Here is a 21357-nt window from a genome sequence, read left to right as displayed (position 1 = left end):
ATCATTTTGGTCGGAAAGTATTATTGTACTCATATACGAATATATTCATTTTCTTTTCGGCTCCGCTAACCAAAATCCCAAATACTAGGTATGTCTGCCAAAGATCCAAAAAGTGACTCGTAGACTTTGGTTTGTGACCAAAAAAAGATCCAACTATAGATGGTGAAAAAGAAGATATTAATCATTTTTTTTCTTTCAAACGAGGTCCATGCTTCCAGTTACAAATACTTTTAAGTCTGATCCGTAAGGGATATATGACAGAGGGACGAGGTGTGAAACTATGAAACTCTCTTTCTTTCTTCCGATACACTGTTTTACAAGATTAGGGCCATCGGCACATCACCGATTCATCAAATCTATCTCCCAAGCAACACATATGTCACTTTTACAATTCACAAACAATGCATAACCCTTTTCTAAAACCATACAATCATTTATATACACAAAAATGTCTAAGAAAGTAACCCAGCTCTTCTTCTAAACCGGTTCCCTTCTCACGTGTTCCACACGTGTGTGTCTTCTTCTTGACATTATGCAGCTTATCAGATACCACCAATTTTTGTTTTCTAAATATAAATGAATTAAATAATATATATACACTATAATGTAATGTTATCCAAAGTTAGATTTCTTGGTTGACGTGGTTCAACAAAAAATCTCAATTTGTCTCTGGATGATTTCTTGATTGATTTCTCACTTACATTCCCAAAGTTTTCAACTTTTTTTTCTTCTTCTGAGGGTCACCTTTTTCTAATGGCTTCATCTGCATTTGCTTTTCCTTCTTACATAATAACCAAAGGAGCTTCAACTGATTCTTGCAAATCAACTTCTCGATCTTTGCCTACAGAGCTTTCATCGCCATGTCCGAAACCCAACAACAATTCACATGTAAGTTCACTTCTCTCTGCTTCAACTGTGAGATTTTGTAGTTGCCCCGTTTGGTTAAATCTTGAAATTGAAATAATGGGTTCACTTCAATTTCGACACAAGTCAAACAAATCCGACTCTTTTGCTATGTTAATTGTATTGAAATTGAGAATGATTTTGTGATATTTAGACCTCTCTTTCAGTTCTAATTTCATATTGATGACAGCTCTTGTTCTCCAGACCCATCTCTTCCGGTCCGAGATACCAATCTGCCAAAAACTCGTTAACCGATGACAAACAGGTAAAAATCATAACTTTGATTAAGCCTCACTTGTTTAGTTTTAGCATCATTGTCACTTTCAGTTTGGGGTTTCGTTTAGTAACAGTTTTGAGAATATTGTGCCAATGTAGATTTTCTCAAAAAGGCTTAATCTTCAATCTAAAAACATGCTTGGTGTTTGTTTGATCAATGTTTTGATATTGACACCGTCTCTTTAAGGCTTGTGCAGTTGGGAGGAGGAAGAGCATGATGATGGGCTTACTCATGTCTGGTTTAATACTTTCAGAAGCCACTCTTCCCACAGCATTTGCTTCAACTCCAGTGTTCAGAGAATACATTGATACATTTGATGGATACTCTTTCAAGTACCCTCAAAACTGGATCCAAGTCCGAGGAGCTGGCGCTGATATATTCTTTAGAGACCCTGTTGTCTTAGACGAGAACCTCTCGGTTGAGTTTTCTTCGCCGTCTTCCTCAAAGTACACGTCGCTTGAGGACTTGGGTTCCCCTGAAGAAGCAGGAAAGATGGTAGTTAGGCAGTACTTGACTGAGTTTATGTCCACTAGGCTCGGAGTCAGGCGCCAGGCCAACATCCTGAGCACTTCTTCCAGAGTTGCAGATGATGGTAAACCTTACTACCAAATCGAGGTAAGCTAAAGTCAGTTACCAAATTGCATCCTAATCCTGTGAAATCAACATCTCAGGTTTTGGTTGTTTTGAAACTGTGTAATGTAGTGTTGTTTCAGTTGAGTTCAGATCCTAAATTGTGAGCCACAATATTAAATAGCGGCTTAGATCATTTGCTAGTTGAACTTGATTATAGGGAGAATGTTCTTGTGCCTATTGCTGTAGCAAAGTGTGAAGCTTTAGGTGAATTTAGACAGAACCGGACCATGACATTTTTCTTGTTGATTTAGAGTTGCATAAGAAACAATTGTTCTGTTGATCAATCATAGTGTTGCAACATGTCTTGATCAATCATAAGATTAGGTTTTTAGATCAAACATGTTTTGTTGCAACATGTCTTGATCAATCACTGGGTTTCATAGTTGCATTAAGATACAAAAGTTTCCTTCAGCAATTATAGTATTTTAGAATTCAGAGTCAATTCATTTGAAGTTGCAACATGCATTTATGCTTAGAGATATTGTATGACAAACCACATAACTCAAGAGCTACATTAATGTGATTTTGATTGGTTTAAACAGGTGAACATAAAGTCATACGCAAACAACAACGAGCTAGCTGTGATGCCGCAAGATAGAGTTGCTCGATTGGAATGGAACCGGCGCTACCTAGCCGTTCTAGGAGTTGAGAACAATAGACTCTATTCACTGAGACTCCAAACACCTGAGAAAGTTTTCATAGAAGAAGAGAAAGATCTAAGAAGAGTCATGGATTCATTTAGGGTCGAGAAGATTTAGTAGAGCTCACAACCAAAAAAATCTTGTTGCTGGTTACTTCGATTACCAAAACAAAAATGATTTTGATTCATTATATTGAGAGAACTCATTATGACATTGTTTTTTTTTCTAAACCAGTCGATAAATTGAAATATTCATCAATATATAAACCGGTTAACCAAAATTGAGAAATTGTTGCCGGTTATCACTTAAACCGGTTAATCAAAATGTGTACAAAATCCCTCGCCGGAGAAAAAGGAAGTAGAAGAAGAAGACGACGACGATGGTGGGATTTGAGAGCTACGTGGTTGTTCACAACATAGCAAAGCGTCACAACGTCGGCACACTAGCTCGTAGCGCTACTGCTTTTGGAGTTACGGAGCTGATTCTTGTCGGCCGCCGTGATTTCAACGCCTTCGGTAGCCATGGTTCAGCTTCACACATCAGATTCCGCCATTTTCACTCCCTTGCCGAAGCTCGCACTTACCTCAAGGTACCAAATTAGGGAACTTTTCTTTAAGGGTCTTATCATTACTGGATTAGGGTGTTTCAAAGTTTGAGTCTTTTTGTTTGTTTTGGATTTGATGATTACTAATAAAGGAGGAGAAAGATTGCGATATTTGCGGCGTTGAGATTGCTGATGGAGCTGCTGCGGTTAACGAACATCCTTTTAAAAGAAGCACTGCGTTTCTTCTCGGTAATGAGGTAATCAAAAGATTTGACCTTTTTACAAAACTTTTGAATGTTTCAGTTTTGGTTATGTTTGTGAACTTTAGTATATGGATCCCTAGTTCTGAAGTAACAGTATGCTGGGTTACTTTGTTTGCTATGTGATCGTGATCTTTTAGTCAGTTTCATTTGTGAACAATGATGAGATATGAAGTAGATTTATAGGCACTTCAATGATTTTGATTACGCTTGTGAACTTCGATATAAAACGCAGTGGATCTGTGAACACTAATAATGAGGGAACAAGTAGATTAAAGATACTTGAATGGTTTGAACACATAGTTTACAACACCAGAAATGATAGTAACCTTTGACCATTGTACGTGTAATCTGCAAATTGCTTATTTTGGCTTCAATGGTTTTTTGGTATCTGCCATTAACTAAATGGTAGGTAATAATAAGCCTTCTAGATTTTGACAAATTATTACGAAATGACTTAGTTTGGGGCTTTTGTAGGGATCAGGATTATCTGCCAAGGAATATGAAATATGCGACTTCTTCGTATATATTCCTCAGTATGGATGTGGCACTGCCTCTTTGAATGTTACTGTCGCAGCTTCTATTGTTTTGCATCATTTTGGAGGTATTTTGGTTTCCGTATTTGTACCCATTGTACTGTTCAAGATTGGAAAAACACTTTGATGGGATAGATAGCAAAGTTACAAAGAATAGTAACTTGGTGCAACTGCCTATTAGTCATATAGACAATGATGATAATGTTGGTTTCTTAAACATAGCATTGTTCTATTACAGTTTGGGCTGGTTTTTCTGAGCGTGTTCGGGATGGAAGCAAATTTATAGTGGCCGATAGACCCGTTAGACAAGGAAAACGGAATATATGTGCTGGAACAGAAGAATCCATCATTGAAGAGCGGAAGTTGAAGAAAGAAAGTGCAGAAAACGGGTTTTTCGATGATAATGAAATTGGGAATGAAAGTTCATCATCTGACCTTTTGGATGGTTTGTTCCTTAATGAATAATTGTCTTTGAATATGAACACAGTTTTATTTGGGGTTTTAAGCCCTGGACAGATCAGGCACACCCCTTCAATAGATATTATCAAGCGGAGTTAGCTCGCTCGAGTTCATTTCCTAGTTACCAAATCTTTGTTTTGCAAGTAGAGAAAGCTTATAGAGGACTCGAAGTTGTTTTACTTGATTTTTTTTTGTTGGTTTGCCTTTGGTATGAATGTGTTTGAAGATGGGTTCAGTTGATATATCTCATTGCGCCGTTTTACGTTGTGATCTTACACTTCCGTTTCCCCTAGGCTCATGAATTGTATTTGTGAACAATGGTTATCTTTCAGGACATGTTTAACATGGGTAACAACAGTGGTGATCTTTCTTTTATTAGCAATTCAATAATAATGACATGAAAGGAGTCGACTCCATTTTCTTTAAATTTGTTCATTTCATGGAAAAAATAATCAGAAACCAAAGCTTTTTTATTATTATTCACAGAGCAATCTCATCAAGTTTTCATCATGCAACAACTTGAGCAGCTGCAAGCCTTGCAATTGGAACCCTGCAACAACAAGAAAAAGTCCCCAAATTACATCAATCTGAACATTATTAACAAACAAATTACAGTTTGATAGAGCAGTAACTAAAATATACCTGAAAGGAGAACAAGAGACATAGTCAAGTCCAGCTTCAGCAAAGAATCCTACAGATGATGGATCTCCTCCGTGTTCTCCACAAACCCCAACCTGTTTATTACAACTGATCAGATCCAAAGTTCTGTTTGAGAGAATTCGATTTCGATTCACAAACAAAACTTACCTTGAGGTTAGGCCTAGCAGCTCGTCCTTTTTCTGTCGCCATCTTGATCAACTGCCCTACACCCTTCTGATCAAGAACCTGATCCAAACATAAAAGCGATGGCTATCAAGTTTTTATCCTTTGAAAAGAGAGCAGATGACATTATTTCAACTATATACCTCAAAAGGATCGTTCTGTAGTATTCCTTTGGCGAGGTAAATAGGTAGAAACTTCCCAACATCGTCTCTACTGTATCCAAACGTCATTTGTGTCAAGTCGTTTGTCCCAAACGAAAAGAACTCCGCCTCTTGCGCAATCTGTCCAAAGAAGAAGGTTTCTAGTTTACCAAATCCTGCTTGAACATGGTTATAAAGTGTCTAAAACAATGTACACTTACCTCATCAGCAATGAGTGCGGCTCGAGGGATCTCGATCATTGTCCCCACCTTGTAGCTCACAGTGTGACCTTTCTCAGCAAATACTTTCTTTGCAACTTTCCGGATTACATCAACTTGGTGACCCAACTCCTGTCATTATCAAAATGTTTTGTTTAGAACAAAAATCACAAAATATACCTTCAGTGTGTCACAAGAGTATGTAGTATGTATGTATGTATACATACCTGAGGAGTTCCTACAAGTGGAACCATAATTTCAGGAATAACAGTAACGCCCTGGTCATGCATCGACGCTGCTGCTTCAAAAATGGCACGCGCTTGCATTTCCGTTAGCTCTGGATATGATATTCCAAGCCTATAAACATACAAATGAACCGTTCATTGGATTGTTCTTTAGTAACCAATCAGTTTCAAGTAAGGTGCAAAAGAGAAAAAAAGCAAGAAACCTGCAACCGCGGAAACCAAGCATTGGATTCACTTCAGAGAGTTTCTCTATCCGTGACAAGACTTCATCTTCTTTCACACCTGTTTCTGCAGCTAGCTCGTGTACAATGTTGTCCAAATCACCTTCCGGGAGAAACTCGTGAAGCGGAGGGTCTAACAAACGGATTGTTACTGGTAAACCATCCATAGCGCGAAAGATCCCTTCAAAATCTGAACGTTGGTAAGGAAGCAAGATGTCTAGAGAAGCTTTCCTTTGCTCTGTTGTTACTGCCATTATCATCTTTCTCACTGCTTTAATCCTATCTGCACCAAAGAACTTAACAACCATACCAAAGACAACATGAATCATTTTGGAACCAAAAAAAAACAGAACAAAAACATAAGATCAAGAACAGAGGAGTTACCATATGCTCTGTCCTGCAAAGCCCTATCCCTTGAGCTCCATTTTTCCTAGCAGCAATCGCATCTTCAGGCGTATCCGCATTCGCCATAACCTTATGTGATCATCCACATTTGAGTTAAAAGAATGTTAAACAAATTAAAGGAAACGCGAAGACTCATAAACACACCTTGAGACGTCTGATTGCATCAGCCCAAGACATGAAGGTCTCTAAATCTGGACTCAAAGCCGGAGGAGCCAATGCTTGTTTCCCCAATATAACCTCACCGGTTGATCCGTTCATAGAGATCCACGCGCCTTCATTTATCGTCAAATCTCCAATCAATAGAACCTACAATTTTAAACCCTAACGTCAGAAACAATCGTCCCCTAACTTAGATGACAAGTTTCAAGAATCAAACAGAAATTAAAAAAAAAAAACCTTATTGTTCTCGTCGACACGAAGTTCAGAGCAACCAGCAATGCAACATTTGCCCCAACCACGAGCCACAACCGCCGCGTGTGACGTCATTCCTCCTCTCGCCGTCAATATACCTTCCGCTGCGTGCATACCTCCCACATCATCAGGGCTTGTCTCTGTTCGAACCAGAATCACGTTTTTGCCCTGAGAATGCCAAGCTTCCGCTTCCTCCGCCGTGAACACAACCTGTCCAACCGCTGCTCCTGGAGACGCCGGTAAGCCTTTCGCCACCACTTTTTCACGGTACCCCGACGGATCATGAAACTAATCCATCATACAAAAAAAAAACGAAACTTTTAAACATCTCTATTTTGACTAAACCCTAAAATTTTGTGACCTAATAAAAAAACCTTGTGTGCAAAGTAATTGAAACTTTGGAGTCTATATATATACCTGAGGGTGAAGTAGTTGATCAAGATGTTGAGGCTCCACCATTTTGATTGCAGAAGATTTATCTACAAGCCCTTCACTTACCATATCCACTGCTATCTTCACAGCTCCTTTACCAGTTCGCTTACCGGCTCTACATTGCAACATCCACAATCTCTCCTCTTGTACCGTGAATTCGATATCCTGCAATACACATTTGAGACCTTGTTTAAACAACTATACAATTGTTGATGTGTACAATAGAAGAAATATTGTTTATGTGTGTACAAACTACAAACCATCATGTCTTTGTAATGCCTCTCTAAGATGTTGCAGTTCTCTACAAGTTCTGCATAAGCCGCAGGCATTAATCTCTTCATTGTGTCTAAATCTTCGGGTGTTCTGATCCCTGCAACCACATCCTCTCCCTGTCCAATGTAAGAAAAGAAACTGTAAGGTTCATGAGCTTCTAATTCAGAACCGTTTAGTATTAGATAGACTATTACTCAGTAGACTAAATCTAATGTCAAACCTGAGCATTGACTAGAAACTCGCCGTAGAGCTTGTTTTCTCCGGTGCTAGGGTTCCTTGTAAAGAGAACACCAGTCCCTGAAGTGTCCCCCATGTTTCCAAACACCATACACTGAATGTTAACCGCGGTCCCTTTCAATCCGGTAATCTGGTTAATGCTTCTGTACTTATTCGCTCTAGGACTATCCCAAGAATCGAATACCGCTTCAATCGCTAGCTCCAATTGCTTTTTCGGATCTGCAATTCAAAAACTTATGTAACTAATAACTAATTACCATTACCTGACCTTAAGACAAAGACATATAAAATGTTAATCAAACCTGAAGGGAACTCATGACCCTTGACCTGTACGTAAACACTCTTGTACTGCTCAACCAATTCTTTGAGATCAGCCGCGGTTAGTTCAGTGTCGTTTTTAACTCCTTTGCTCTCCTTCATTCTCTCTAGTTTCTCTTCAAACTTGGCGTGTGGAATCCCCAACACCTTTTTATTGATCAAAAGACTATTAGACAGGTTTTCTTGTCATGCAAGTTATCTACAATTGTATAAAAACAGAGGAAGACTTACAACATCACCAAACATGTCAAGAAAACGCCGGAAAGAATCGTAAGCGAAACGCTCTCCGCTCTTTGCGGCCAAGCCTACGACGACTTGGTCGTTTAAGCCAAGGTTAAGTACAGTGTCCATCATACCAGGCATTGAGATCTATTAGAAACATCGATCAAAGACAAGCCAATATTTATTTATTTATTTGTTAAGGAAAAATACATTCATCTTCTACGTTATAGTTTAAAATACCTAATAATTACTAGATTTTTCAATAGCCACAAAAACTTACTCTTCATTTTTATCCACTACATTTATTTTAAAATTGTCTTCCAAAAAACTAAAAAGGACAAAATGCCAAAAATTAACCAAAGATATTTTGACTCTCACCTCCAAAAAGAAAAAAACTAAAGCCTACGTCAAAAAATCTTGCTCATCTTCAAAAGATTAAATAAACGTAGAAATTTTAACATGAATTAAAGATTCTTAAATAAAAATAGTCAAGAAAAAAATAACAATATTGTTACTTACGGCGGCGCCGGAGCGAACAGAGAGAAGGAGAGGCTTAGAGGGATCGGCGAGAGAAGCTCCAATGTCACGTTCGATGAAGCTAAGACCTTCAAGAATCTCTTCCCATAAACCTTCTGGAAGCTTCTTGCCGGCGATCTGATACTGCTGACAAGCCTCCGTCGAAATGGTTAGCCCCGGCGGCACCGACAAGCCTATGCTCGCCATCTCCGCAAGATTTGCTCCTTTCCCTCCCAACTTCATCCACAAAAAAACATGATCGATTTTTAAAAACGAAGACACACTAATAATTATATTAATGATATGATCATATGATGGTTTTGGTAACATACCAAGGACTTCATGCCCTTGTTGCCGTCGCTTCTTCCTTTGCCAAAGGTGAACACACGCTGCACCATGTTTTTTTTTTGGGTTTGGATTGAGTTTAGATTGGAGAAATGTTTGTGCAAGTTCAAGAAGAGAGATATACGTATCTATATTTATACTAAAGCGAAAATTAGATGGAATGGATAAATTGATGCTGTCAAAATTACAAAGGTAAAAATTGATCAAATTTATCCAACCTAAATTTTGACTTGTCAGTTATATGAAAGCTAAATATAATGTTAGTATAATTTTTTAAACTAAAACCAAAATAGAAATAATTAATAATAAACAAATTAATGAAACGATATTATTGTGATCATTTAAAGTTTTATTATAGGATATAAAGTTTTGTTTTCTATTTAGACTATCATTTTGAAGAGTATTAATTTTATAATGTAAAGATAATTAAATAGACAGTCGAAAGTTGATATTTTATAATTTTGTTGGAAATATAAAGCAACTTGTTTTCTCTTTTGCATGGTACGTCATCAAACTTCACTATTTTCTTGTCAAGAGATCATTCCAAAATATTGCAACCTCGAAATGCTAAAATTGTAATATAATTGACCAAAAATTAAAGAAGTTTCCTGTGGTGACTCGTCATAGATGTGTCAACCATATCTTATATCAGTCACACACTTGCTATCTACGCCTACCACACCATTATTTGTTCCCGATATTAGATTCCTTTTTTAACAAAATTATTAATTAGTTCTTCTCATATAAGATATAACCATCTCAACACATTAATTCTTTATGGTAATATTTTTTGAATTAACTAACATCATATTTTTAATTTTACAAGAATTTGAGTGGCGTTTTTTTTTTTTTTTTGTCGTTTTGGCCGTTTGGAGATAGTCACGTATTCTCTTTTGTACAATTCCAAAACGTGGCATTGACAGCTCTACCAAGTGGCATAAGAATCTGAATGAAGCATATCAAAGTGTTCTTGGGATTCATTAAAGGTACATTTAACGGAAATTAGGCTAATGAACCTAGTGGAAGCTTTTTTTTTCTTATTTGGAATTATTTTAAAACTACTTGAATTTAAGCAGTTCATGTTTCCTGCAATAATTTAATTAAAAAATAGTGAGTATGGGGAGATTCGATATAGTGGGTATGTAGATTCGAATCTCTATATCGAATGTATGTATACCATTAATGCAAATGTACTCACTACATTCAAATTGGACCATGATTTTTATTTAATATATTTTTCCTTAAAAATGGTTAGAGAATAGTCTAGTTTAATTAAATTACACTATAATTTTAATTTATCTAAATGATGTTTATACCCTTTGCTAGACACCTTATTTATCACCGGGTTGGGACATGGATCCTGTTTAATCCGACAATAAATGATATAAAACATGCAGATCCATTTATAATCCGGGTTGATACTATTCGGATCGTGTATATTGTTCGATTCAATAGTTATTCTCGTCACCAAACAGAGGTATACTTTCTATAAATAAGGAAACTGGTATCCGATTATTTAATAGCTTCAATAATATCAAATATTAACTACTACCATACTTAATCCCTAGAATTATTATGAATATTAATAATAATAAGAATATTAATAATATTATTAATAATAATAATAATATTAATCCCTAGAATTGTTTTTTCAACGATTCTGGTCTTCCTTAAAAGGGGATTTAGTGGCTCTAGTCAGAGAGTTTTTCCGTTCAGGACGTTTTGACCCGTGTTTAAATGAGACGAATATTTGTCTTATTCCTAAAGTTGATCGTCCGCAGCGGATGGCGGAGTTTAGGCCGATAAGTCTTTGTAATGTGAGCTATAAAATTATTTCTAAGATCCTGTGTTTTCGGCTTAAGCGGTTTCTCCCATCTTTGGTTTCCGAAACTCAGTCGGCTTTTGTTTCGGGTCGTTTAATAACGGATAATATATTGGTTGCGCAGGAGATGTTTCATGGGTTAAATACTAATAATAGGTGCAAGTCGGAATTTCTGGCTTTCAAAACGGATATGAGTAAGGCTTATGACCGTGTAGAATGGGCTTTTTTAGAGGCAGTCATGGTTAAGTTAGGGTTTGATCGGAATTGGATCTCTTGGATCATGTGGTGTGTATCTTCGGTGTCGTATCAAGTTCTTCTTAATGGTCAACCCCGGGGTTTTATTAAACCACAGCGGGGTCTTCGTCAGGGGGACCCGTTGTCACCGTACTTGTTTATACTCTGTACAGAGGTTCTGATAGCGAATATCAAAAAGGCAGAACGGGAGAAAAAGGTAACGGGTATCACAATCGCCCGGGATAGTCCTACCATTTCGCATTTGTTGTTTGCTGATGACAGTCTTTTCTTCTGTAAAGCAGAGGCGACAGAATGTCAGACGGTCATGGAAATTATCAGGAATTACGGCAAAGCCTCAGGACAAGAGGTTAATTTAGAGAAATCATCTATAATGTTTGGCAAGAAGGTTCCTACTGAGATAAGGGATCAGTTGAAGTCAGTTATTGGTATTACCAAAGAGGGAGGTATGGGATCTTATTTGGGCATTCCTGAAAGCCTCCAGGGTTCAAAAAATAAGGTTTTTGGATATGTCAAGGATCGATTGGATGATCGTGTCAATGGTTGGAATGCAAAGCTTTTATCAAAAGGTGGTAAGGAGATTATGATTAAATCGGTGGCTTTGGCACTTCCCACGCATGTGATGTCCTGCTACAAATTGCCGCAAGAGTTGACATCTAAATTAACGAGTGCTATTTCCACTTTTTGGTGGAAATCCAACGATAAGGCTCATGGTTTACATTGGGTGGCTTGGGATAAACTATGTAAGGATAAGTGTGATGGGGGTCTAGGTTTCAGAGCCTTGGAACAATTTAATGATGCTATGTTAGCAAAACAGTATTGGCGTTTAATTCAACACCCGACGTCATTAATGGCGAGGGTTTTGAAAGGCCGATATTTTAGCAATAAACACCCGCTTATGGCCAAAAAACCTTCTAATCCCTCCTTTGCCTGGAGGAGTATTTTTTCAACGAAAGATTTAGTGGAATATGGAGCGCGATGGGCGGTAGGTTCGGGTAGTTCTATTTCGGTTTGGAGAGATCCATGGATTCCGGATATTAGACCACGTCCTGCCAATGGTCGGGGACGACTCTGGTTACCGAGCTTGATGGTGAACCACTTAATTAATCCTGTCACGAAGGATTGGCACTTGCCTACTCTAGAAGAGTTTCTGGATCCGGGGGATATACCGATTATTCGGCGTATGTCGGTCAGTAAGGTCCAGCAACGGGATCGGTTAGTATGGCATTTTACCAAGTCAGGGAAGTATACGGTTAAATCAGGTTATAGATTAGCCAGAGAACTGATGACGGAAGTCGAATACGGACCAACATGTATGGCCCTCAGGGCCCAGGTGTGGAAGCTGGATGTTCCCCCAAAGGTCCAACATTTTTTCTGGCAGATTGCGTCGGGCACCCTCCCAGTGCTCGAACGACTTGCGTATAGGGGTATCCGGTGTGATACACTCTGCAAACGGTGTGGGGCTGCACCAGAAACTATCAATCATGCTCTCTTTGAGTGCCCTCGCTCGCTCGATGTTTGGGAGTTGTCCCTAGTTTCGTTAGTCCCCGATGGCTTTCCATTTGCTTCAATTTATGCAAATTTAGACTTTATTTTTTGGCGGGCAGCCTCTCAGTCGGGGGATTCGGATGTAGCTAATCGTCTTCCTTGGATACTTTGGACATTATGGAAAGATAGGAATAAAAAAGTTTTTCAGGGGTTACAGGCCGAGCCGACGGAAATTCTACACCAGGCGAATAATGATAAATTACTATGGGAAGAAGCAAAATCCTATTCGGATAGGTATTTGCATACTACGCCTCTGGTGGAGGATAGGGGAGCGTTTCCTCGATGTCAGATTGATGGTTCTTGGAAAGGGTCAGATGCTATGCAGGGTCTAGGATGGTGGTGTTGTAGTGATGATGATGCGACTCTCCTTTTGGGAGCACGGAGTCAGAGATGCGGTCCTACATCCTTACATGCAGAGCTACAAGCCTTGATTTGGGCTATGGAGTCACTCTTGGCGGCTGGAGTTGGATGTCAAAGCTTTGAGACAGACTGTGCAGAATTGGTGGCGATGGTGCAGACGCCTGACGATTGGCCATCTTTTTCGAACCTGTTAGAGGAGTTTCTTGTGCTCAGACCATGCTTTTCCTCGTTCTCCCTGATCAGGATCTCTAGAGAGCTCAATGTAAGGGCAGATTGTCTAGCCCGTTCTTCAAGATTGCTTTCCTCTGAAATTTCCTTTGTAAACTCTTTTCCTCCGGTTTGGGCAACCAATCTTGGAGTTATTTTTTAATTTGATTAATGTTTGGTTGAAAAAAAAAAAAAAAAAAAATAATAAGAAATCTTTAATACATATCGATTATGACTTTGTTCCTTCCAAAAATAATCAATAGATTAAATACGAAATTATATATATATGTAAACTTATTTGATTTGCTTTTATATTGTGAAATATTTACGGAAACAACAAATCAACTTAATACAATTAAATAAAAACAAATCATCTTTTAGTTTAGATTTTTCAATATTTCTTTAATGAAATTATAGTAATTAATTATGAGTAGTAACTCAGAAATTATATATATGTAAAGTTGTAAACTAATTTACAGAAAATGTGTACTGTATATCCCACATCGACTAAATATTGTGGAATATGGTTCATAATCACTATAAATATATGACTAATATGTTTTGAGTACAAATGAGCAGAAATCTTGATTTATCAGGTATCCAAATTTAACAGTTTAATTTGGTTCTATATTTGAGCATATTAAATTTTTAAAAAGTAAACATATTATAATATATTTACGTTTGTTAAAAAAGTTTAAGATATTATAATTTTATAAAATGTAAATAAAGAAAATAAACAAAGAAAACGTCAAAATAAAAAACTACATTACAAGTATACAAATTACAAAAAATTAACTAACAAAATATATAATAACCTCCTCCAGTACATATAGTATTTTCGTCAAACATGATTTAAATGAAGTAGTGAATGGTGTTGTGATTGCAGAAATTTGTGAAAACGTATGATTATAGCGTTAAACATTATTATATATTAATGGTTATAAACGATATGAACCAACAACTGTGACAATGATTAAATAAAAAATTAGCAAAAAAATGTAATATAAAAATTATAGAAATTGTTTAAATATCAAAAACTATATATTGTGCCAATTTTATTAAATAAAACCCCGAACATAGTTAATAATAAAAAACCATTTTAAAAATATTAAATAAATATATTTTATAGTGAACATAAACGATTATTCCTATCGAGAGAGAACCAATCACCATAACCGGTTTTAAACGTTAGCAATCATCACCATCCATAAAACTGTACTATGTATCAATCTCCTTTGTGTATAGTGCGAAATAAATTGATTTGAATAAAATATTATGAATAAATTATTATTTGAAATTTAAGATTCGTTTGTATAAAACAAAATATGTAAGTAAAGTTTTTCATTTATTCAAATTTGCGTTTATTTTCTGTAAAATACGTTTCACCCGTGAAATATTTAAACTTGGAAAAGAATTTTGAGGTGGTGTAGAAAGTTTTGATGTCTTTTTGTAATTCTAAAAATCAAATTCACATATTTTATGTTTCACATTATTATCTATATCACTATATCATTAAATAGATAAAGCAATATTTTTAAACTATTTGATTTAATTTAAACTAATCCTAAGTTTAAAAATGCAATGAGAAAAACGATAAAAGTGATAAATAAATGAATAGTTTTTTTTTGTTTGTGAAATGTAATTTACTTTTAATAAGTAAATATGTTATGTAAATGATAATTAAATACATTGTCAGATTTAATAATTGATTAAATCTTTCATATTTGAAAAACTAATAAAAACAAATATTGGCTCATAATATTCCAGTGGCATGTTTATGTAAATAACAATAAAAAGTAAGGACATTTATTAAAAAAAGTACATAAGTTCTGTGAACTCGACACATCAGTTTTTTGTGAGACTGCTTCTCTTCTAATATATAGGAGATGTTTGTGGGTGGTTGTGAGAGAACCGAACAATTTAGACGCATACGTGTACCAAAACGATCTCATATGTGTAATCAGTTTGAACCGCTCTAGCTAAGTTAGATTGCTAGGGTTTTATATTTGGTAGGAAGATTGCTAGTGTTTAATGGAACCAATCAACATCAGCAGCTAGCCAGCCTCTCACACGACAAAACTATTGTCATAACAGCGTAACCAGGTTTTGTGTTCTAACCGGGAGCATTAACCAAATAAGTAATATCCGGTTGCCTACGGAACTCATTTAGAATGACAATAATTTAGCTGCTAGATGGTTCCACCCGATGATCGGTGATCAATATTTCTCCCAAGACTCTCACATCAGAACATAAACGAAACATAATGGAAGCCTACTGCCTAATATATGTAAATAGGTTCACATGTATCCACTAGAAACATCAAAAAGGAAAGACTTACCTTTTGTCCAATGGAAGTGGCCGGATCGGACACAGGGCTAAGGATGGCTCGAGCCTTTGTCCCACGATGTAAACCGGTTTTTGTAATGCTTAACCTTTGGCAATGGATTGTACCGGTTTTAGGGAAACAGCTTTGTCCATCACCTAACAACCAGTTTGATCGACAAACTAGTCGGTTTTCGCCAAGATGATCCGTACGGTACACTCCATTTCCTTTGAAGAGCTCCGGCGTTGTCTTCACGATCATACTTGTCATTTTCTTATATAAAAGCATAAACCACAAAAAATAAATATTGTATATACTTCCTTTGAAGAGTTATATAAGAGTGAGAAAAGGATGTATAAAAATTAGCGATGGTAGAAATGGCGGACGTTCTATAAGTTTCTTTCTCTGATCCTAATTTATTTCAATTTTTTTTTGTTGGTTCTTATTAGTTACGTAGACTTTATGTGATCTTTTTTTTTTTTTTTTGAGTATTTTGGGGGTTTGTAGATTTTTGGTTTAGCGAGTGACGTGAGTGGACCGTGGACGAAATATAGATGTGGTTATGATTAGCCAATGTGTCCATTCTACGGTTGTTCTTCCTCTTTCTATCAACGACCATATAAGTGGCTACTATTGAAATTAATTTCCAATAAAAATGTTATGTTTGAATGAGAACCAGGTTCAAAAATTATGAGGTCATATATAGTTTTTAACTACTAAACCAATCTTAAATGGCCAAATGATATTTCATAACTTGTTTCCCACAAGTTAAGATATTAAGGAAATAATTGAGCTATTGATGGATTACAAACCGAAAACTATTTGTGGTGGTGGTCGGTGTGAATGCGACTAGCCAGGTTCCACTGTTCCAGGAGATGGATGTGGCCACATAATTATATTTACAATTTCATTATTGTTTGTATACTGTTCCAAAATTTTAATATATATTAACTTGTGTTTATGTATATTACACTAAACATTAAACTCCCAAATCGTAAACGCTAAACCCTTTAAATTGATGATGCAAACATGACTGACATAACTTGAGAACTTCTTCAGAATTTGGACCGGAAAAAAAAGGTTAGAAATTCCGAAGAATCTGGAAGTGTCTTATACTGTTATACATTCGTATATGGTCGAGTTAAGCAAGGGACCTGAATGTTATGGAAGTATGTGGCTGTGTATCATGCTCTATCGAACTTTCTGGCGATTGTTTTTTTTTTTTTTGTTATCAGATCACTACAAAGACTCATAAATTGTGACGGTCACGTGGAAGATGTGAGCGATCGAACACTTTGACAAGATCCGGGGAGGTAACAAAACGGGTTGTAAATTTGTAATCCATCGTTAGTAAAAACTTGATAATAGATGTCTGAAAAACTAGGGGAGATAGGGTGAGATATCTCTCATTTAACCAATATTTATATATATTTCTATTGTTGTTAATTTTTCTTTCCTCATTTTTCTCTTTTTCTTTTTAAATAAAAAATATGTGTCCCTTCTCATTATTTTTGCTTTTGTATTTTTCATAGTATATTGATTCGCCAAACTATTAACACACTTTTTTTGTTGGCATATGTCATGATTGAAAGAAACAAATACAAATAATTGAGAATTGAATATGGATTTTTTATATATCAGTCTATTGAATTGGTAGAAAAGACTACAAACTTTTAAAATTAGCAAAAGAATGTTCAAACTTTTCTTTAAAAAAAGCTACATGAACAGAAAGATACTGAATGTGTGTGTATTGACAAACCACAAAGGCAGAGATATATACAGGTGCAAAACTTGGTGAAGAAGCTATAGACTTAAATGCCTAATTACGATGAGAATGAATTGATAGCATTTCCTTATCTAGTGATATTGTATTTACTCCAATACTTTCCTTCAAGTTGGAGACTGAGGAGGATGAAGGCTCAACTTGCCAATTAGTCCCTCGAAGTCGCAGCATCCTAAGGCTTTGGTGAAGACATCCTCAAGCTGGGAAGTTGAGCGAACAAAACGAAGACGAATGAGATTAGCTTTAGCAGCGTCACGAAGGTTGTGACAATCGAGTTTGACATGTTTGGTGCGTTCATGAAAGACAAGATTTGTAGCAATGTGAATCGCGGCTTGGCTGTCACAATGTAAGTCGATAGGAAGGGTTTGCCTGATGCCCAAGTCTTCTAACAAACCCTTTAACCACTTGAGCTCACGAAGTGTTAAGGACATACTGCAATACTCGGCTTCTGCCGAAGACATCGAGACAACATTTTGTTTCTTCGATCTCCAGGATAAGAGTGAGTTGCCAAGAGAAACAAACCAGCCGGTGAGGGAGCGTCTACTAACGGGTTAACCACCCCAATCTGCATCATACCAACCAGTGAGCTGTAGATCATCATCAGAACTTAAAAGAATACCTTGACCAGGGGAACCATGTAAATAGCAGACAACTCGTAGGGCAGCGTCCCAATGTGCATGAGTTGGACGCTGCATAAATTGAGACAAGATGTGAACCGAGTACGTCAGGTTCGGGCGTGTCGCAAGGAGATAGATCAGGCGGCCAACTAAGCGGCGATACCTTGCTGGGTCTGATAAGATAGGACTAGTCACACGACCAAGACTGTGTTGCTGTTCCATGGGGAATGTTTTGGGTTGACAGTTTTGAAGGCCACTTTCTTGGAGAATATCGAGAGCATACTTCCTTTGATTGAGAAAGATGCCATCGGATCGCCTGGTGACCTCGATACCCAAGAAATATTTGAGAACACCTAGATCTTTCATATGAAAACAGGAACTCAAATACTCTTTGAACTTGGAAATTGTATCGAGGCAGCTTCCCGTGATGACTAACTCATCCACATAAACCAAAACGTAAAGCTGAATAGGACCTCTCGTTAATGTGAATAATGAATAATAACGATAAGATTGTTTGAAACCATACCGAAGTAATGCAGTCTATAGTTTCTCAAACCAGCAACGAGGCGCTTGACGAAGGCGACAAACAAGATTGCGATCACCATTCTCAGGTTGAAAACCCAGGTGGAAGTTTCATATAAATTTCCTCATTCAAATCACCGTGTAGGAATGCATTATGCACATCCATTTGATGTAAGGACCAGTTTCGAGCAGCAGCAACCTTAAGTATGGCTCGAATTGTAGTCATCTTTACAACTGGGGCGAATGTTTCTGAATAGTTGACACCTTCCTTCTTGTTGTTGCCAAGGACCACTAACCGCTCTTTATAGCGCTCAATTGTGCCGTCTGCAAGGTATTTAATTCGATAAACCCATTTGCATCCAAGAGCTTTCTTACCTTTGGGTAATTCAGTAATGTCCCATGTGTGATTAATTACATGAGCATCGACTTCAGATCCCATGGCCGCAGACCATCTTGTGTCAGTGACTGCATCCTGGAAAGTGGTTGGTTCGGTGTTGTCGGTGAGAGCCATCACGATAAAACAAAAATGAGTGAACAAGTCGAGAACAGTGAGAATGTGAGGAACGAGTCAGGAGCTGATGTTGGAAAAACCAATTCGACATATCAGTTATCTGCAACTGAAAATCCCGGTGTAATCATTGCTCAGGTGCAATTCACCGGTGACAACTTTGACGAATGGGCGCAAGCAATCAGATCTGCTTTGCGTGTGAAGAAAAAGTTTGAATACATCGATGGGACGATGGAGAAGCCAAAGGAGGACGTACTGGAGTATGAGGATTGGATGTCCGTCAACTCCGTGGTAGCTTTGTGGATTCTCAACACCATTGAACCAAAGGTGCGGAGGACACTTGGTAACAAAGACAACCCGAAGGATCTATGGCAGGAGATCAAAGATCGTTTTTCTGAAGGCAATGGGCCAAGAATTCAAGAGATCAAGGCTGAGCTAGCAAATTGTCGTTAACAAGGGATGAGCCTTATTGATTATTTTGGAAAATTACAGATCATGTGGGAGGATCTACTGAACTATGATCAATTCTCGACGTGTCAATGCAGCGGATGTACTTGCGACTTACACCGTCAGTTGGAGAAGAAAAGAGAGGATGACAAGGTACATCAGTTTCTTCTCGGTCTCGATGATGAGGTTTATGGTAGTCTCCGCACAACAATTATCAGCAGTGAGCCTTTACCAAACCTAAATCAAGTCTATTCCAAGGTGAAAGCCGTGGAACGTGTACGTACGGTGATGAGGAATCGTGAGGAGCAAGGCACGCAAGATGCAGCTTTGCAGTGCAAATCGCTAAACCTCTTGAAGCACCAGAAGACAAAAGCAAGCTCCTCTGCTCCCATTGTAAAAGATGTGGCCATACCAAGGAATCATGTTTTCAACTTGTTGGTTATCCACAATGGTGGGGTGAGAGAGGAGGAAAATCTGTTCGTGGTCGCGGATCTGGTGGTGTTGCAAGAGCCAACGCAACGATGGTCATAGGATCTGAGGACCAAAGTCCTGAAGCTTCAAGGAGTGGATTCACTGGGCTCAACAATGATCAGTGGAAAACATTGATGCAGCTTCTCGAAAACCAGAACAAGGGGCCATCAAATCGCCTAAATGGTAAGCCTGATTCTCTTGATTGGGTTCTTGATACTGGCGCTTCTAATCATATGACAAGTAGTTCTGCTTTTCTTCGTGATATCACATCAATGCTGCCTTGTAAAATTGGTCTTCCTGATGGACATGAGACTAAGACAGATAAGAAAGGGACAGTCTGCTTCGATGACAATTTTGCATTGCAGAATGTTTTGTTGGTTCCTCATTTGTGTTGTAATCTGATCTCTATCTCCCAGCTCGTAAAAGACTGCGATTGTGTCATGCAAGTTGCTAACATCGGGTGTGTGTTACAGGACCGCACAACGAGGGAGTTGATTGGCGCCGGTGAATTACGAGAGGTTCTATACTTCTTTCGACGCATAGGAATTTTTTCTGCTTTTCGCACAAAACCCTCAAAACCAATTGGCAATGAGTGGAGAGGCCCTAAACCTTTATATATTACTCAAGTCCCTTTACATCTATCAGATGTGGGATCTTTTCTCCACACACCCCCTCGAGATGATGGCTCTTCTAGACATTAATCTCGACAGAATCCATCACTCCCCCTCGAGATAATGTTCTCTTTTTTTAGCTATCTCGATGGAATTGGACCTTCCTTTGGGCCATCAATTAATGGGTTGATCGGTCCTTTATCCGGGCCGGACTAGTTAACGGGCCAGCGTGTGTAGGCTCTGATACCATAAACAGAAAGAGACTGAATGTGTGTGTGTATTGACAAGGCACAAAGGCAGAGATATATACAGAAGCAGACTTGGTGAAGAAGCTATATAGACTTAAATGCCTAATAACAATGCACATATCAATTAGAGATATGCACAACTGTAAGAGAATGAATCGAGAGCATTTCCTTATCTAGTGATATTGTATTTACTCCAATACTACATGATCATGTTTACATACCCATATATCAATTTCTTTCAGTCCGAACTTATTTTCTTGCAATCGAAGCTCACTCGCAGATTCACATGAAGCTATAAATAGAAGTCTTTATGCTTTATCTAACTTCGTTCTATAGTTAGTTAATTATAGGCTTATAGCTAATAGGTAACAACTACCCAAATCGTTCACTGAATAAAACTATAGCTGTTTTAGCATCGTTATTTTAGGATATTTTTCAATATTATATATACTGGTGAATATATATAGCCTTATTATTTTTTAGTTTTGTGTATTTTTATGCCTTTTTCGGAAATACACAAACACAATACAGAGCTGAGTTTGGTATCAAGTTTATGTATATAGTACACAATAAGTGTTT

At 37.5% G+C, this 21357-nt stretch overlaps 3 protein-coding genes across 6 annotated transcripts; 2 read left to right on the top strand and 1 right to left on the bottom strand.

Annotated features, from left to right (window-relative positions):
• Positions 1–259: 259 nt before the first annotated feature.
• On the top strand, positions 260–2667 carry LOC104718854 (psbP domain-containing protein 1, chloroplastic). Of its 4 annotated transcripts, none has more exons than XM_010436666.3 (4): positions 260–888; positions 1094–1168; positions 1367–1795; positions 2356–2667. In XM_010436666.3, the coding sequence occupies exons 1-4, from the start codon at positions 754–756 to the stop codon at positions 2569–2571; spliced, it is 855 nt and encodes a 284-aa protein (XP_010434968.2). In that variant the 5' UTR covers positions 260–753; the 3' UTR covers positions 2572–2667. The 4 variants fall into 4 exon arrangements, with proteins under 4 accessions (XP_010434968.2, XP_010434969.1, XP_010434971.1 ...); XM_010436667.3 differs by having other exon boundaries at positions 597–888; positions 1377–1795; XM_010436669.3 differs by having other exon boundaries at positions 604–888; positions 1108–1168; positions 1377–1795.
• Positions 2668–2811: 144 nt separating this feature from the next.
• On the top strand, positions 2812–4497 carry LOC104718853 (uncharacterized). The gene is made up of 4 exons (XM_010436665.3): positions 2812–3043; positions 3151–3255; positions 3736–3862; positions 4033–4497. The coding sequence occupies exons 1-4, from the start codon at positions 2834–2836 to the stop codon at positions 4257–4259; spliced, it is 669 nt and encodes a 222-aa protein (XP_010434967.1). The 5' UTR covers positions 2812–2833; the 3' UTR covers positions 4260–4497.
• A 101-nt stretch (positions 4498–4598) lies between these two features.
• On the bottom strand, positions 4599–16241 carry LOC104718852 (pyruvate, phosphate dikinase 1, chloroplastic). The gene is made up of 18 exons (XM_010436660.3): positions 15587–16241; positions 9046–9102; positions 8717–8950; positions 8207–8344; positions 7960–8122; positions 7641–7876; positions 7408–7536; positions 7133–7312; positions 6701–7003; positions 6449–6610; positions 6284–6373; positions 5882–6195; positions 5661–5790; positions 5437–5565; positions 5219–5356; positions 5061–5138; positions 4896–4987; positions 4599–4803 (listed from the first exon to the last, which is right to left on the bottom strand). The coding sequence occupies exons 1-18, from the start codon at positions 15857–15859 to the stop codon at positions 4761–4763; spliced, it is 2889 nt and encodes a 962-aa protein (XP_010434962.2). The 5' UTR covers positions 15860–16241; the 3' UTR covers positions 4599–4760.
• Positions 16242–21357: the final 5116 nt, after the last annotated feature.

This window comes from Camelina sativa, chromosome 10, assembly GCF_030686135.1.
Source record: "Camelina sativa cultivar CO46 ecotype springtype chromosome 10, ASM3068613v1".
NCBI lineage: Eukaryota > Viridiplantae > Streptophyta > Magnoliopsida > Brassicales > Brassicaceae > Camelina > Camelina sativa.
This window is presented reverse-complemented; position numbering and strand designations above follow the sequence as displayed.